The 19,410-nt window shown below is 40.4% G+C and overlaps 1 protein-coding gene across 1 annotated transcript in view; it reads right to left on the bottom strand.

Annotated features, from left to right (window-relative positions):
- sptlc2a (serine palmitoyltransferase, long chain base subunit 2a) overlaps positions 1 to 19,410 on the bottom strand; it is a 148,084-nt gene that overhangs the window by 89,787 nt on the left and 38,887 nt on the right. The window contains exons 3-4 of the mRNA XM_063044515.1: positions 10,087 to 10,241; positions 6,478 to 6,626 (exon numbers count right to left, since the gene is read on the bottom strand). Coding sequence (XP_062900585.1) covers positions 6,478 to 6,626; positions 10,087 to 10,241 — 304 coding nt within the window. The remainder of the gene's footprint in view (positions 1 to 6,477; positions 6,627 to 10,086; positions 10,242 to 19,410) is intronic.

The following is a 19,410-nucleotide window of genomic DNA, read 5'->3' on the forward strand; positions in this document are numbered from 1 at the left end:
CGGCCTTTTGGCCCTTCTTGGCTGTGCCGAACTATTTTCTGCCTAGTCCCATTGACCTGCACACGGACCATATCCCTCCATACACCTCCCATTCATGTATCTGTCCAATTTATTCCTAAATGTTAAAAAAGAACCCGCATTTACCACCTCGTCTGGCAGCTCATTCCATACTCCCACCACTCTGTGTGAAGAAGCCCCCACTAATGTTCCCTTTAAACTCCCCCCCCCCATCCTAAACCCATGTCCTCTGGTTTTTTTCTCCCCTTGCCTCAGTGGAAAAAGCCTGCTTGCATTCACTCTATCTATATCCACCATAATTTTATATACCTCTATCAAATCTCCCCTCATTCTTCTACGCTCCAGGGAATAAAGTCCTAACCTATTCAACCTTTCTCTGTAACTGAGTTTCTCAAGTCCTGGCAACATCCTTCTAAACCTTCTCTGCACTCTTTCAACCTTATTTATATCCTTCCTGTAACTTGGTGACCAAAACTGAACACAATACTCCAGATTCGGCCTCACCAATGCCTTATACAACCTCATCATAACATTCCAGCTCTTATACTCAATACTTTGATTAATAAAGGCCAATGTACCAAAAGCTCTCTTTACGACCCTATCTACCTGTGACGCCACTTTTAGGGAATTTTGTATCTGTATTCCCTGATCCCTCTGTTCCACTGCACTCCTCAGTGCCTTACCATTAACCCTGTATGTTCTACGTTGGTTTGTCCTTCCAACGTGCAATACCTCACACTTGTCAGTATTAAACTCCATCTACCATTTTTTAGCCCATTTTTCCAGCTGGTCCAAGTCCTTCTGCAGGCTCTGAAAACCTTCCTCACTGTCTACTACACCTCCAATCTTTGTATCATCAGCAAACTTGCTGATCCAATTTACCATATTATCATCCAGATCATTGATATAGATGACAAATAACAATGGACCCAGCACTGATCCCTGTGGCACACCACTAGTCACAGGCCTCCACTCAGAGAAGCAATTCTCTATCACCACTCTCTGGCTTCTTCCATCAAGCCAATGTCTAATCCAATTTACCACCTTTCCATGTATACCTAGCGACTGAATTTTCCCAACTAACCTCCCATGCGGGACCTTGTCAAAGGCCTTACTGAAGTCCATGTAGACAATATCCACTGCCTTCCCTTCATCCACTTTCCTGGTAACCTCCTCGAAAAACTCCAATAGATTGGTCAAACATGACCTACCACGCACAAAGTCATGTTGACTCTCCCTAATAAGTCCCAGTCTATCCAAATGCTTGTAGATTCTGTCTCTTAGTACTCCCTCCAATAACTCACCTACTACCGACGTTAAACTTACTGGCCTATAATTTCCCGGATTACTTTTCGATCCTTTTTTAAACAACGGAACAACATGAGCCACTCTCCAATCCTCCGGCACCTCACCTGTAGACAGCGACATTTTAAATATTTCAGCCAGGGCCCCTGCAATTTCAACACTAGTCTCCTTCAAGGTCCGAGGGAACACCCTGTCAGGTCCCGGGGATTTAGCTACTTTAATTTTCCTCAAGACAGCAAGGACCTCCTCCTTTTTGATCTGTACAGTTTCCATGATCTCACTACTCGTTTCCCTTAATTCCATAGACTTCATGCCAGTTTCCTTAGTAAACACAGACGCAAAAAACTTATTTAAGATCTCCCCCATTTCCTTTGGTTCCGCACATAGCCAACCACTCTGATCTTCAAGAGGGCCAATTTTATCCCTTACAATCTTTTTGCTCTTAATATACCTGTGAAAGCTCTTTGGATTATCCTTCACTTTGACTGCCAAGGCAACCTCATGTCTTCTTTTAGCCCTCTTGATTTCTTTCTTAAGTATTTTCTTGCACTTCTTATACTCCTCAAGCACCTTATTTACTCCCTGCTTCCTATACACGTCATACAACTCCCTCTTCTTCTTTATCAGAGTTGCAATATCCCTTGAGAACCAAGGTTCCTTATTCCTATTCACCTTGCCTTTAATTCTGACAGGAACATACAAATTCTGCACTCTCAAAATTTCTGCTTTGAAGGCTTCCCACCTACCGATCACATCCATGCCAGAGAACAACCTGTCCCAATCCACACTTTTTAGATCCTTTCTCATTTCTTCAAATTTGGCCTTCTTCCAGTTAAGAACCTCAACCCTAGGACCAGATCTATCCTTGTCCATGATCAAGTTGAAACTAATGGTGTTTTGATCACTGGAACCAAAGCGCTCCCCTACACAGACTTCTGTCACTTGTCCTAACTCGTTTCCTAACAGGAGATCCAATATTGCATCCCCTCTAGTTGGTCCCTCTATATATTGATTTAGAAAACTTTCCTGAACACATTTTACAAACTCCAAACCATCTAGACCCTTAACAGTATGGGAGACCCAATCAATATATGGAAAATTAAAATCCCCTACCACCACAACTTTATGTTTCCTGCAGTTGCCTGCTATCTCTCTGCAGATTTGCACTTCCAATTCTCTTTGACTATTGGGTATCCAATATCCGTATCCGTAGTACCCTTTTTCACTACCATCAGTCAGGAGGAGCAGAAGTCTTAGGTCCCACATCACTAGGTTCAGCAATAGATACTACCCCTACAACTATCAGGTTCCTAAAATGGCATGGATATCTTCATCCACCACTATTCTAAACTGATTCTACAACCTACAGTCCACTTTCAAAAACTCTTGCAACTCAAGTTCTTGGTACTATCTTTTTCCAATTTGCACAATTTGTCTTCTTTTGGACATTGGTTATTTGTCAGAATTTATGTACTTTTTTTCCCCTTAGCCCTTAAGTATATGAAGAGTAAAAGAGTGACATGGGCAGATATAGGAACGATTGAAAATGATGCTGGAGAAATTAAAATGGGCAACAAAGAGATGGCAGAGGAACTGAATGAGTATTTTGCATCAGTCTTCACAGTGGAAGACATTAGCAACATACCTGATAGCCAGAGGTCTCAGGGAATAGAATTAGGTACAGTCAAGATTACTAGAGAGGAAGTGCTTGGGAAGCTAAATGGATTAAGAATAGGTAAGACTCCCGGACCGGATGAGGTGCACCCACAGGTTCTGAAGGTGGCGGCTTTGGAGATTATGGAGGCATTGGAAATGATCTTCCAGGAAATCAATAGACTCTGGCATAGTTCCAGAGGACTGGAAGGTCGCAAATGTAGTTCCGCTGTTTAAGGAGGGAGGCAGCAAAAAGAAAATTACAGACCTATTAGTCTGACATTGGTAGTTGGAAAGTTATCGGAGTCGATCCTCAAGGACGAGGTTATGAAATACCTCGAGGTGCATGACAAGATCAGCCCAAGCCAGTATGGTTTCATGAAGGGAAGATCCTGCCTCACCAACCTATTGGAATTTTTTGAGGTAATCTCAAATAAGATTGATAAGGGAGAGGCTGTGGATATTGTGTATTTGGATTTTCAAAAGGACTTCCATAAGTTGCTGCATAACAGGCTGCTTAATAAGATGAGAGTCCATGGAATTACAGGAAAGATATTGGAATGGGTGGAACATTGGCTGATAGGCAGAAAGCAAAGGGTGGGAATGAAGGGGATCTTATTCTGATTGGTTGCCGGTTACTAGTGGTGTTCCGCAGGGGACGGTGTTGGGGCCGCTTCTTTTTACAATGTATGTTGATGATTTAGATTATGGAATAAATGGTTTTGTGGCTAAGTTTGCGGATGACACCCAAGATAGGTGGAGGAGCAGGAACTGTTGAAGAAATGGAAAGGTTGCAGAGAAACTTGGTCAGTTTAGGAGAGTGGGCAAAGAAATGGCAGATGAGATACAATGTTGAGAAATGTACAGTTGTACATTTTGGAAGTAGAAATAATCGGGCAGATTATTATTTAGATGGGGAGAAAATTCAAAAATCGGAAGTGCCAAGGGACTTGGGGGTCCTCGTGTAGGATACTCTAAAGGTTAACCACCAAGCTGGATCAGCAGTAAGGAAAGCGAATGCTATGTTGGCATTCATTTCAAGAGGAATAGTGTATAAGAGTAAGGAGGTGTTGATGAGGCTCTATGGGGCATTAGTGAGACCTCATTTGGAATACTGTGTGCAGTTTTGGGCCCCCTATCTTTGAAGGGATGTTCTGATGTTGGAGAGAGTTCAGAGAAGATTTACGAGGATGATTCCTGGAATGCAGGGGCTAACATATGAGGAGTGTTTGTCAGCTCTTGGAGTGTATTCATTAGAGTATAGAAGAATGAGAGGGGATTTCATAGAAACATTTCGAATGTTGAAAGGGTTGGAAAGAGTTGACGTGGAAAGGCTGTTTCCCTTGGTGGGTGAGCCCAGGATAAGAGGCCACAGTCTTAGAATTAGAGGGTACCCACTTAAAACAGATGAGGAGAATTTTTTTTTTAAGCCAGCAGGTCATGGATTTATGGAATTCATTGCCACATACAGCTGTGGAGGCCCGATCATTGAGGGTGTTTAAGGAGGAGATTGATAGGTATCTAATTAATCAGGATATCAAGGGATATGGGGAAAAAGCCAGAAATTGGAACTAAATGGGAGAATAGTTTAGCTCATGGAGGAGTGGCGGAGCAGACTCGATGGGCCGAATGGCCCTCTTCTGCTCCTTTGTCTTGTGATCTTGTGAACTCCGATTGGAGTCATCGGGATGCTATCATGATGGAGCTTTTTTAGCAGGATTTCTTATTTTTAAGAGATCGAGTTGTTAGCTCAACGCTCAACCCAGCACGAATGGAAAGCATGCAAGGGAGCTGGCTGGATTTGAACTGGGGAGCCTTCGCTCCGAAGTCCGGCACTGATGCCACTACGCCACCGGCCAGCTATTTATGTACAATTTTTCATAAAATTCTATTGCATTTCATTTTTCCAGTAAATGCCTGCAAGAAAGTGAACCTTAAGGTACAGTATAAGGCAGCATATACAGTATATACTTCGAACTTAGCTGGTGTCTTTAAGCCCTGCAAGAGATTGACTTGTTGTCACTTTCAATAGAGCAGCAAAATTGCAATAGTTTTACACTGCTGAAACAAGACCAATTTAAACATTACAGATGACCACCGTGTATTGCAACAATATATTATTCACCAAATTCAAAGTAGTAAAAACAGGAAACATTGCTGCTGGAATGCATTTATCAGACACAAATAGACCACATGATATACTGCATCTTCAAGCTCCAATTATCAACCAGCATGGTACTAAAAGTAATTTAACTGCCCTAAACTGCAAGAAACAAGATTACACTGGTACCGTGCACACCCTGAGAAATCACCCATATTTTTGTCACTCTAGAATATTCTTGTCTAACTAGAATTTCTACAAATTCACTAAACAGCCACACCCATTTAGGACCATTTAAACCACAAACATTTGCTCAGTAAGGGAAAAGCTGTTGGCAAAATCAGCCTGTTTATCTGGCACACAGCATCCTTGATTACTGTGGGCCTGCACCCATATCACTAGCATCCTTAAGGAGATATAATTACTGCTTCCATCATTTAATTCCTGAAGAGGATTCTTCAGGCCGTCATTTTCCTATTTATCCTCTGGACCTCTTGTACTTAATCTCATCTTGCTGCTCTGGAAAAGGAGCTGCCAGAGATCATGGTTGAAGGTACACTAACAAAATTTAAAATATAACTGGTCAGGTACACTGATAGGAAAGGTTTAGAGCACAATGGTCCAAACATGGGAAAATGGGACTAAATTAGATGGGAATCATGCTTCACAAGAACCATTTGGGCCAAATGGCCTGTTTCCAGGTTGTATCAATCTATAACAGGGGTTCCCAAACTGGAATGACTGACCACTTGCTTAATGGGATTGGTCCTGGCAACAAAAAGTTGGGAACTCCTGCTCTACAACTATTATAGAGAGATCAAACAGAAACAGGCTCTCTAGTCCAAGACCACACTGGCTAAACACCAATTTACAGTAAGCCTACATTCATCTTATTATTACATTCTTAGATTGATCTTAGACTAGGTTAGAAGGTCAACACGCCCATGTCCCAAGGACAAGTATATTAACTTCCCCTAACCTTCCACCCTCTGACCAGTAACTTGTTCAGTCTAACTTGCAAAGTTTAAATATCAGGTTGAAATTAAAGTCAGGTTTCACCAATCCACAGACTGGTCAATAAAAAGTCTAACAATCATTACCATAATACCACAGCTTTTAGCCAAACAAAACTACAACTCTTCCATCACTATCTCAAGGTCAAGTCCTATCCAAGAAGAGAGGTAGCTACTTTAACGCAACGCTTGACACAAGCCACCAGGCTTCATTAGATGGTGTGAAGAATCTTCTTTCTTTTACATGTAGCATTTATCAAACTGCAACCAAAATGCCTTTTTAAAATTATTGTATAATTAACCTTGCCAATAGATATGCTTAACAAATTTGTTACACATTTTAAAACCAGGTTAAAAGCCGAGTAGATTTATGGAATATTAACTCACCAATCTCTTGCCGTGAGCTACAAATACCAACTCCGTACTGGATCGTTGCTTTGGTTGCCGCGTCAGCACAGTAGCCATGGCATTCAGCAAAGCCCAAGTAATTGTATGAGCCCATGTTGAGGACGTCTTTGATGATTTTGTTAGTAAACCTATTTAATAAACATGTATTTGTTACACAAGGGATATGAAGTAAAGCAAATTCGAAAAATTTAAGCACACATTTTTAAAATGTCAAACAATTTCATCACAAAAATATCAAAATTGGCACTTGCTGAGACATTGTACTGGGCAAGGCAAGTAACTTTACATGTTTTTCACAGAGATATTTTTCAATAATTGAACAGCTTCATACATTAATAACTTCCATAATATTTAGCACTTTTGTTTCTGGGTCCAAATACACACAAGTAACATTACATGATATCTTTAATGCTGGAAAACAATTCAAGTTGTTTTTGCAAGAGAAAAATCACTCGTTTGAAGCAGCAAGAGGAAACAGCCATACATTATAGAAAGAAATTCCACAGCTTAGGACCGAGTCAGTTGATAACACAGATCAATAGCAGTGCAATGAAAATTCAGCGTTTGAGTAGGATAGAACTCTTAACTCAAGAGGCACAAACTTAATTTCCATCACAGCAGATGAGGAACTTAAATTAATGGATTAACTAAATCAGATAAAAAGCTACTCCCAGTAATAAAGGACTGAAATGAGATGTCAAATGTTTCCCAATTACTTTATGAGCAATTCCAGAGATATGATAGACTCAATTATGCATGAAATGTCATAGCAAGCCAGTTACAACAAAACAATGGAAAATCCTGGAAAGGTGCCATAAGAAAGCAGCCTCCATCAAGGACCCCCATCTTCACCATCCAGGCCATGCTCCCTTCTCACTGTTGTCATCGAAAAGAAGGCATAGGTGCCAGAAGTCCCACACCACCAGGTTCAGGAACAGTTATTACCCTACAACCTTCAAGCTCCTGAACTGGCATGGATAACTTCTTTCACAACCCTGAACTGATTCCACAATCTATGGATTCACTTTCAAGGACTCTATAACACATGCTCTCAGTGTTATTTATCGTATTTGCACAGTTTGTCTTTTGCATATTGATTGTTTGTCAGTCTAAGTGTAGCTCTTCAGTGATTCTATTGTATTTTTATGTTCTGTGTATGCCTACAAGAAAATGAACATCAGGGTAGTATATGGTGACATTTGTGCTTTGATCATGCATTTATTTTGAACCTTGAGGTCAAAACCATTTAAACAATCAGACATCGCCACAGCACCAGATTCAGACTGGCAAAAGCACACTCTCCACAGTCTAATTTCTCAGTCATATATCTATACAAATGTCTAGCTGAAATTATAATCAGGGTTCACTGACAGAGACTGGTCAATAAAAAGTAACAAACATTCTCATACCACAACTTTCAGCCAAAACTGTAGCCTCTTCCACAACTATCCTAAGGTCTCAAGTCCCATTGAACAGAATGCAGAATATAGCATTATAGTTTCAGCCAAAGTGCAGTTGCCCCATATCTGGACTGTGCCTCAAAAAGGTGGCATTCATCGAGAACCCCCATCACCCTGGACCTTTTCTCATTGCTACCATTTTATGAACAGCTTCTTTCTTTCGCCAGATACCCGAATGGCTCATGAACATACCATTTTTCTCTCTTCTTATACTATTTTAAAATTTCTTATTGCAGTTTAGTATTTTTGTCTTGCTGCTACAATGTCAGTGATAATAAACCTGAGGTACAGTATGGTAACTGGTTCTTCCAGCCAAACCTCGCCTGTATGACTTTAGAATGCGGGAGGAAACTGGAGCACCCGGAGGAAACCCAGTCATGGAGAGAATGCACAAGCTTACAGACAGTGGTGGGAATTGAACCTGTATCACTGGTGCTGTAACTAACTGCTATGTCACCCTTGGGCAAGAGATAAAAGGTGATTGATGGAAAACTTCCTTACCCAAAGAATTAAGATTTGGATACTCTCCACGGATAGTGGAACCAAATCAGAGGTTTCAAAAAAAAAGATACACAATTGAGAAATATTTATGGGGTTTTATGGGTAGAAAATGAGACTGACAGGATTGTTCCACTATTGTGTAACAGATACTCAATAGGGTGAATGACCTTTTGTGCTGTTACAAATCCATTGTGAAATTCATCTTCGTTCTGTGGCTGGGCGGGAGACAGGAAACACTATTTATACCATTTTTGATTATTTCAGGGAGACATCTACCCAGAGAATTGAAGAATTTTAGAATTGTATACCTTGATAATAAAATGAACCTTTGAACATCTATAGTAGAATTCTTCACCTACTTTTCCCTCAGTATTTTTATCTTTAGTAGACTGAAGTGTTCTGGGGCTGAGAGTGTAGAATCTTTACACTACTCATGCATGTCATACCATATAATTTAAACTAATATGTACTATTAATTCCATTTATTTGTTTTACTTCCAGAAACCTCTGATAAATCAATGCTTTGAACATTTTCATTGTCCAAGCACATCAAGGTACCAGCCCCAAATTTTCACCGACTTTCGTGGAGAGTGCCTTCTAAGCTATATAAATCAACCTTAATTTCAAGGTCATGTTCCTTTCTTATGGTCTTCCCACAAAGTGAGGCAGTTTATCTGTATCCACCAGCCTGATTGGATCATCCCAGGATTAATCTTTCATTGTCAATACCTCTGCATATCCAGCAACACCTTTCTGTTGCCATTCACATAAGAACATTTGTGGGGGGAAACTGGCCAAATTGAACACACCAATCACATACACAAATCCTGCTCAGCAAAGCCCTTTTAACGAATCTTAGTCACTCTTCCTAATCTTTGAATTGGAAGACTTATACCTGTCTGTACTTCTAAAGGGCAAATGATACATTTCTACATTAAAGACAAATAGAGATGGTCATTTCTAAGAGAATCTCTATAGCTTTGTTGTACAAATGCAGAAGAAATTAAGTGGAATGCATGCTGGTGTTATTGTTAGACCTCAGCAGCATTATACTGCACTCTCATTTGTCAGTCTGCTTCTCAAAAAATTCACATTTACCTTGAAATACAGAGTGAAATGAATTCCCCTCCCTTTACTCACCACTGACCGTTCACCTCTCACCTGCCCATTCCGCCCCTTCCCTGGCCCTCCCCCTCCCCCCTTCACTTTCTCCTATGCTCCACGAACAGATTTGTTCTTCTCATCTCTTGATCTTTCCCATTCAACTGGCTTCCCTCATCACATTCCAGCTAACCTCCTTCCCCTTCCTCCCACTTTTTTTTTTACTCTGGCATCTTCCCTCTTTCTTCTCAGTCCTGAAGGGTCCCAGCTCGAAACAGCAACTGTTTACTCATTCCCATAGATGCTTGCTGACCAGCTGAGTTCCTCCAGCAGGTTTGTGTTACAATGAAATGCATTGGTTGTGTAGTCAAATAACACACCCAAGGGTGCGCAGGAGGCAGCCTGCAAGTGTTGCCATTCATTGCAGTGCCAACAGCATGCCCACAATGTTCAGCAAAACACTAAGCAACAGTACAGGAAAACAACCTCTAAAGAAAATTAGTAAAATTTAGGGCGATTTACTCACTTGAATGTCCAGTTATAGTCATAGGATACTCTCTCCATTATATCAAACTTTGCTCCAGGAACACTGCAGATGGGCCGGTTCCAACTGTCTCGAATTCTCATGTACAGATTTCTGGTGTAGAAATTTTCAAAATCTTGATACAAAGGTACAAAGTCCTATAAAGGATGAATTTCAGATTATTTCAAAGTCAACTCTTTCACAATTTTATACAACAGAAAAAAATACTTTCCTACAATTTAAAATACTTAATGCAGTTACAGAAGGCTGTGAAGTCCAAATCATTGGAGGATTAAAGCAGAGATTAATAGGCTCTTGATTAATAAGGGTATCAATCATGAAAGAACTGTGATAAGAGGGAAATAAATCAGCCATAATGGAATGGCATAGCAAATCATGGGCTGAATGCCCAATTCTGCTCCTTTGTCTATGGTCTCATACTTAAAATCAACTAATCTCCAGTTGGTAAAATAATAAGTATCTACTTGATAGAGAATAAGTAAATGCAAGAACTCTCAACAAACACTTCATGCCTTAGAAAGGGAGTTTCAACTAGATACAAAACACTTCATTCTGAAGACTCAAGGTTGAAATATTCTGCTAAGTATTTGTTATGCATCTCCCACAACAAATGGAAAGGAATTTACACTATTACCTAAAATCATACAGAAGACCTGATTTTATTCGCAACATATTAAATAATCACATCTAAAAATTGAATTTTAGGAAGAAATGCTTGCACCATAACACATTGGGAATCATACAACAGCAATTGATTCAATGGATTTCTATTCTGGTGGAACGCAATTTGCTTCTCAATAAAATTTTTCCTGTCTATTACATCAAATGGCATGAGGTTTCAGGTGAATTACATGCCTGACTACTAAGAAATTATGATGCCAGCATCCAACACGCAGATTCAGAAGCATACGTCCTATTTTCAATACTGCACTGTTTGTCAAGATAGCTTCAAGTCATTGACAAGAAATGGTGTGAAAAATAGTCTCTCCAATAAAGAAACCCAAGATTGCTCTCTACACTGAGAAAGTCGAATGTAGCAAATGTGAGAAGCAGGCCATTTGACCCCTCAAGTCTGTCACTCATTCAAAACTCTAGCTGATCTCTAGTCTCATTACCATAGTGCTGCACTCCCCCAGTTGCCACTGATGCCATGTGTAATCATTTATCAACATCAAATATTCCACCAAGCCTTCACTGCCTTTTGTGGTAGAAAATTTCACAGGTTCATCACTCTAAGTGAAGAAATTTCTCTTCACTTTAGCCCTAAATGGTTTAACCTACATCCTAAGGTTTATCTGTTGTTTTAAAACACTCCCCTCCCCCCTCCCCACCATATAGGGCAAACATCTCCACATCTAGTCTGTTAAACATCAGAATTTTGTATATTTCTAAGATATCCCTTCATTCTTCTGAAATCTGAACATAGTCCAGTCTCTCCCTACCACAGCAGTACAATCATCCATGGAATCAGTATGGTGAACCCTCACTGGATTTCTTCTCCAGCAAATATACCCTTTCTTATGTAACTAAACAATACTGCAAGTGTGGTCTTACTAAAGCCCACTATAACCAAACAAGAACTCTTTGTTCCTGTAGTCAAAACCTTTTGCCAAGGCTGAACTACAATTTGTCTTCCTTACTGCTCAAGGTCCAATATGTAAATACAACTGTTCTTGAACCAAAAGGTAATCAACAATTCATTTTTAGTCCTGCATAACACTGCACTTAGGTTTCTTGAGTCACTGATCACCAACTAGACTGAGTCACTCTAATTACACAATATGCATATGAAATAGTAAAAACACTCCTTTATACCCTCATTACTAAACACATTTCAATTCTCCTGCAATTATGTCACAACTCCACAGTCATCTTAAGCCACATGACACAGTGAGTTACTGGATTATTTACAACCGTAACAATCATAGAAACCATAGAAAAACTACAGCACAGAAACAGGCCTTTTGGCCCTTCTTGGCTGTGCCGAACCATTTTCTGCCTAGTCCCACTGACCTGCACACGGACCATATCCCTCCATACACCTCCCATCCATGTATCTGTCCAATTTATTCTTAAATGTTAAAAAAGAACCCGCATTTACCACCTCGTCTGGCAGCTCATTACATACTCCCACCACTCCGTGTGAAGAAGCCCCCTCCTAATGTTCCCTTTAAACTTTTCCCCCCTCACCCTTAACCCATGTCCTCTGGTTTTTTTTCCACCCCTTGCCTCAGTGGAAAAAGCCTGCTTGCATTCACTCTATCTATATCCATCATAATTTTATATACCTCTATCAAATCTCCCCTCATTCTTCTACGCTCCAGGGAATAAAGTCCTAACCTATTCAACCTTTCTCTGTAACTGAGTTTCTCAAGTCCTGGCAACATCCTTCTAAACCTTCTCTGCATTTTTTCAACCTTATTAATATCCTTCCTGTAATTTGGTGACCAAAATTGAACATAATACTCCAGATTCAGCCTCACCAGTGCCTTATACAACCTCATCAAAACATTCCAGCACTTATACTCAATACTTTGATTAATAAAGGCCAATGTACCAAAAGCTCTCTTTACGACCCTATCTACCTGTGACGCCACTTTTAGGGAATTTTGTATCTGTATTCCTCGATCCCTCTGTTCCACTGTACTCCTCAGTGCCTTACCATTTACCCTGTATGTTCTACATCGGTTTGTCCTTCCAAAGTGCAATACCTCACACTTGTCTGTATTAAACTCCATCTGCCATTTTTCAGCCCATGCTTCCAGCTGGTCCAAGTCCCTCTGCAGGCTTTGAAAACCTTCCTCACTGTCCACTGCACCTCCAATCTTTGTATCATCAGCAAATTTGCTGACCCAATTTACCACATCATCATCCAGATGATTGATATAGATGACAAATAATAATGGACACAGCACTGATCCCTGTGACACACCACTAGTCACAGGCCTCCACTCAGAGAAGCAATTCTCTACCACCACTCTTTGACTTCTTCCATTGAGCCAATGTCTAATCCAATTTACCACTTCTCCATGTATACCTAGTGACTGAATTTTCCTAACTAACCTCCTATGCGGGACCTTGTCAAAGGCCTTACTGAAGTCCATGTAGACAACATCCACTGCCTTCCCTTCATCCACTTTCCCGGTAACCTCCTCGAAAAACTCCAATAGATTGGTCAAACATGACCTACCACGCACAAAGCCATGTTGACTCTCCCTAATAAGTCCCTGTCTATCCAAATGCTTGTAGCTTCTGTCTCTTAGTACTCCCTCCAATAACTTATCCACTACCGACGTCAAACTTACCGGCCTATAATTTCCCTGGATTACTTTTCGATCCTTTTTTAAACAACGAACAACATGAGCCACTCTCCAATCCTCTGGCACCTCACCCGTAGACACCGACTTTTTAAATATATCTGCCAGTGCCCCTGCAATTTCAACACTAGTCTCCTTCAACATCCATTATCTGTCACATTTAAAGCCCTCCCCACCATTGGACACATCTACAAGGAGCCCTGATGCTGGAAAGCAGGATCTATCATCAAGGAACCCACCAAGGCTATGCTCCCTTATTACTGCCATTAGGGAGGTGGCACAGGAGCCTTAGATCCCACTCCAGAGTCAGGAATAGTTATTACCCTTCAACCACTGGACTCCTGAAAGAGTGGATAATTTCATACACCATGACTGAATTGATTCCACAACTTACAGACTCATTTTCAAAGATCCTACAACTAATATTCACAATATTATTACTATTATGGTATTTATTTTTGCATTTGCACAATTTGTCATCTTTCGCACATTGGTTGTTGTCCATCTTTGTTGTGTGCAATTTATCATTAATTCTATTGTGTTTCTTTGTCTTTATTGTGAATGCCTACAAGAAAATGAATCTCAGGGTAATATGATGATGCATGTACTTTGATAATACATTTACTTTGATCAGAAGTAATCCCAGCTGGGGATCTTATAGTAAAGTTAAAATAAATTATCTTAAATGATTAAACTGTCATAAAGGTTTTCTTCTTCAAATAAATTTACTTTCCTTGCCATCCCAGTCTAGAAGAATTTGAAATGCCACTAATTAATTTGGCTTCAAACTACCGAAGAAATTAACCTAGATGTTAATGATTGGTGTCCAATTAAATTCTCAGACCAAGTTAGTCACCTGATGCCATTACTCTGTGTATGTTCCACAAACAAGAGCCAACTATTCTAAGATTTGATTCCAGAGATGACTGGGCACAGGAGTTATCTTTATGGTGCAGATCAGTGTAGATTTTATCTTGAGAATGGGTAGTGAAACTCGCAAAATAAGATACAAAATTAATCCAAATGACAGCAAGCTGCCTAAAAGTGCAAAAGATTTGGATCAGGAAGTATTGCTGCCAAATTTGATCAGTCACTTGCTCCCATTAGACCTGTAATATTTTGGTCTTCACAACACATATCAAGTAGTGGCTCCAATTTTAGGATGGCAATGGGAGGACACACTTGTGGAAAAAGACTTCCATCATGGTTCAACAGAAAATTGTGGACAATGTGGTCAGCATGAATGAGTGGGCTGAAGATCCTGTATCACTACCTTAACAGTATAAGAATTCAAGATCAGTTACCCCACTGTACTTCTTGCTCACAACAGCAACTCCTAATTACAGAAACAACTGGGGATAATCATATCCTGAAGGCTGGGTGTGGCAGCTCCCATATCCCCAATTTTGTTCAGTACAAGAACAGCAAACATGAACCAAATACTTAAAATTTCAGATCAAAGACCAAGATCATCAGCTAAGAGATTAAAAGATTCACTCTTCACAAATGCTGGCAGGCCTGCCAAAAATATCCAGCATTTTACTCTTTCTTTCAGGTTTTCAGCATCTGCAGCAGTGCTCTTTTGAATTCAGGTAGCTATAAACATTTATGATATTAAATAGTCTCCAAGGCTTATTGAAAGGAACTCTCAAAAGTTGGATGATGACATTATAAAAGATTAATGCTACTGAATTGAATTGACTTTACTTCTTACATCCTTCACATACTTGAAGAGTAAAAAATCGTAATGTCACGTGGTTAGTTACCTTGGAAAAAACTGGAAAGGTTTACACACAACAGGTTAAAAATGGTGAAATGTAAATTTAGAATTGATGCAATCAAGTCAGAAGGTCAAAACTCCTCTACCTGGTTCTCTACTGCTATAACATTACCCAAATTCCTTAGAAGCCTCCATGTCAAAAGCCTCACTAATCGGTGGTAGGAGGGAAGATAGTTTATTCAAAGCCTAAATCAAGCTCCAGTTGGTTAATTTGATTTATTGTTTATTTAACTGTTAAAGTACATGCAAGTCCTAAATCTTGACAAACAAGGTTCTACTCATGAATTTGAAATTGAGATGGATAAGGTAAATGTTCTCAATTCATATCCATTTTGTGAAGTACAAATCAGAATAAAAGATAATACAAACTCTTTTCAAGAATGAAGGAAGTAAAGCAAATTCATTAAAAGTTGTTTGGTTACTTTTTGGAATGAAGAGGCCAGCTGGCTTTGGCCAGATTTCTGTTTTTACATCAACAGCAATCAAGTCAGTAGTATGTTCTTCCTGCGGGGAAACTTCAGAACAATGCATTTTTAGACATCTTATTCTCGGAAAAATTTAAATAAATATGGTAAGTGAGGAAAACCCACTGATAAATGCAAACTACATCCCTCCACCCAAACAGCAGTGAATCACAATCTCACGACTTACTGTAAACCTCAACTCATTTAGGAAAGAGATAAATCTTTGCCATGTCCTGCAAAACACGTTATACTTCAAATGACGACAGTTCAGTGGCTATAATGGCAATCTAAAAACAATTGTATTTCTGTTTTCCTACTTTATATTCTAACGTTATAATCTTACAATGAATTCAGTATTTGCTAATAATACTGGATATAAATAGAGAATAGTTTACCTTTTATCCAACTGCACTTCAAAATCACTATCTACATTTTAAGCACTCAATACTGCAGCCTGAAAGGATAATTACACTCCTCAGCAGAGCCCCAGCTATCATCACATCCTTTTAATTATAGCAAGTTTCGTTCTGACAAAGCTATGTAATTAGAAAAAAGAACATTCTTCACCTAACTGCATCAATAAGTTGTGTGGCTGAATCTGAGGGGATGCCATACAGTTCCTTGATGCCAGACAGAATCAAGGTGGAAGGAGGCAACATAATGACTGGGGCACTTCTTCCTGTGCACTGTTCACCAATATGTTTACAGTAAGGCACAGAAAAGCATGGACTCTTCTCAGGATCTGCCATATCTTTCCACATCTCAAGAGCTGCCTTGATGAAATCCATCACTGCCTCCAATACGCCTGCACAGCTTTCGGTTGATTGAGGAATATAGTGCTTGAAGATTAAAAGCTCAGACCTGGCACGAAACTGGATTGACTACTTTGATGGTGGTAATCTCTGCTCTAGTCTAAGTGGCAACTGGGCCAGGACTTTCCATAAACCAATAGAATATTGAATAGTAAATAGAACAGGCCCTTTGGCCCACAATTCAGTGCTGACCCTTTAACCTACCCTGATCCATGTAACCTTGCCCTCCCATATAACCCTCTTTTTGTTTCATCATGTACCTATCCGAGTCTCTTAAACACCCTTAACGTATCTGGCTCTACTGCTGATCCCAGCAGTGTATTCAATGCCCCGCCCGTGTAGGGGGAAAAAAACTACTTTTGACATCCTCCAATACCTTATGCCCCTTCATAGTAGCCATTTTCACCCTGGGAAATAGTTTTTGGCTGTCCACTATGCATGCCTCTTATCCTGTACAACTGTAAATGGTCATAAGGATGTAATTTACCTCTCACCATCCCCTTTCCCCCGATACACAAGCAGTATTGAAGACTAATCAATCTTCTTTATTTCCCCGTGATACTTAGAGCACAGTTTCAGTTTTGGGAATCTTGTGTACAAATGACATTGTCTGCCCATTGAGCCTCAATCCAGGGATGTTAGTCAGGAAAGAATGCTAACATGGGCTCCCTTATCCTTCCAATCTCCACCCCCACCCCCCCAGAGGTTGATTAGACCATAAGATATAGGAGCAGAATTAGCCATTTGGCCCATTGAGTCTGCTCTGCCATTTCATCACAGCTGATCTATTTTCCCTCTCAGCCCCAATCTCCTTGCCTTCATCCAATATCCATTAGTGCCCTGACTAATTAAGAATTTATCAACCTCTGCCTTAAATATACTTAAAGACTTTGCCTCCACAGCTGCCTGTGGCAAAAAAATTCCACAGATTCACCACTCTGACTAAAGAAATTCTTCTTCATCTCCTTTCTAAAGGAGACCCCTCTATTCTGAGGCTGTGTCCTTCAGCCTTAAGGCTGATTCACACTTGTGCATACTAGCTTGCGCCATAGCCTACGCAAGTGGGATACGCCGTTGTGAGCATTTATACTGGTGCGTTGGTGTGTCCGCGTCGCTCTGCAATTCGGACACGTTCACGTATGTGCACATCATGTATTCACACATCACGCATGTGCACACACCTGCCCGTGCAAGGCTTCATGGTCATGGTAGTCTTTCTCGGGGTAAACAAGTTTAAAGAGAGCTTCTTTTTTCGTAAAAGCGAAATGTGTCCTCCATAATTTCGGAGGTCTGTAAAGCTTTATGGAAAGCATTGCAGCCAGAGTTCCTTCCCTGCCCTTCAGTCGCCCAATGGGAAGCCATTGCAGCGTAGGAGGAAATGCAATGCTACCAAGCAGACCAATCACAGTTGTTGCAGTCTGCGTTGCTGCGACGCGTAGTTACATTTTGGGAGAGGTGCACGTCAGGCTACGGCGTAGGGATCCACGTAGGCACTGCATGGGGTTTGCGGCTACGCCATACCTACGGCATCGATTTGATGCACAAGTATAAATCAGCCTTTAGACTCCTCCACCACAGGAAGCAATTTTGCACATCCATTCTAGTAGAGAACTCTTCAGGACTTTGCATGATGGTGCACATCACTGATTTTATAAGATTAGATACTGGTGAAACACCAATACCAGTCATGGAAAAATAAAAGACTGCCAATATGCCTGGGCCAGTTTCACAATAGGAATGATTTGACCTGGAATGCTAATGATAGCTGACAGATTTCAATTTTACAGCAGAGAAAACAAACTAATGTAATCCAGATTCTAGGTCATTTTCTGGAAATGAAACTTTAAGGGGCAGCACCACTTTATTACGTGATTGGTACCAAAACTCTCCAAGATTACAAGGCACAGAAGGACTGTAGGTGGCAACTCTGTACCACTAATGGCCACATTTTTATGATACAACTTGGCATTGACAATACTGATAGACTGGTGCTGCAAGACCCAGACTGGTGATACAGGCTCCTAATGGGCATTCCATGCAGACATTTTTGGACTTCAGGTATGGATCTAGCTTTTGTATTGACAGCAATAATTATCGTGCAAACTAAAGTCTCTAATTTGCACAAGATTTTGCAGATCCTTAAAATCCAGAGCAACAAACACAAAATGCTGAGGAATGTAGATTAGGCAGCATCTTTGACATGGAATAAACAGTCGACATTTCTGAACAAGACCCTTCATCAGGACTGGAAAGAAATCAGTGCAAGAAGGTAGGGAGTGGGGAAACAGTGCACGTCAGCAGGGGATAGGTGAAGCTTGGAAAGATGGGTGAATGGAGGAGGGAGGATGAAGTGAGAAGCTGGTGGTGATAGGTGGAAGAGGTAAAGGGCTGAAGAAGCAATCTAATAGGAGAGGAGAATGGACCGTGGGAAAAAGGGAAGGAGGAGCACCTATTGAAGCAATGGGCAGATGACGAGATGAGAAGGGGGAAGAGGGGAGCCAGAATTGGAAATGGATAAAGAGAGCAGGGGAGGAGGCGGGGGGGGGGGGGGAGGGGAAGAGGATGGACAAATTGTTGGAAAATTTTCTCTCCTTAATGCAATTGTTTTAAAAATATTGATGCTACATATTCAGAATTTTGATTGGGGTTTGGCAAGTTAAATGTAAATAAAGAGCAAGAGGGAAAGTGACAAGCAAAATCAGATAGATTAACAATGGCTTTCATATGAAACTGAGAATTACAACTGATTGGTCAATGTGGAGTTTTCCATAAATGGAACTTTAATTTTAATGACAAACTTGAGCTTTGGGTTACTGGCACATTGCAAGAGAAGCAAAATCAAACAAACAAGGTTTTAAAAACATCAGAAGTGCTGAGATTTCAGGAAATGTTTGTTCAGAGATCTGTAAGAGATTGCTCAGAAACTCACATCC

The sequence above is a fragment of the Mobula hypostoma genome, chromosome 1 (assembly GCF_963921235.1).
Source record: "Mobula hypostoma chromosome 1, sMobHyp1.1, whole genome shotgun sequence".
NCBI lineage: Eukaryota > Metazoa > Chordata > Chondrichthyes > Myliobatiformes > Myliobatidae > Mobula > Mobula hypostoma.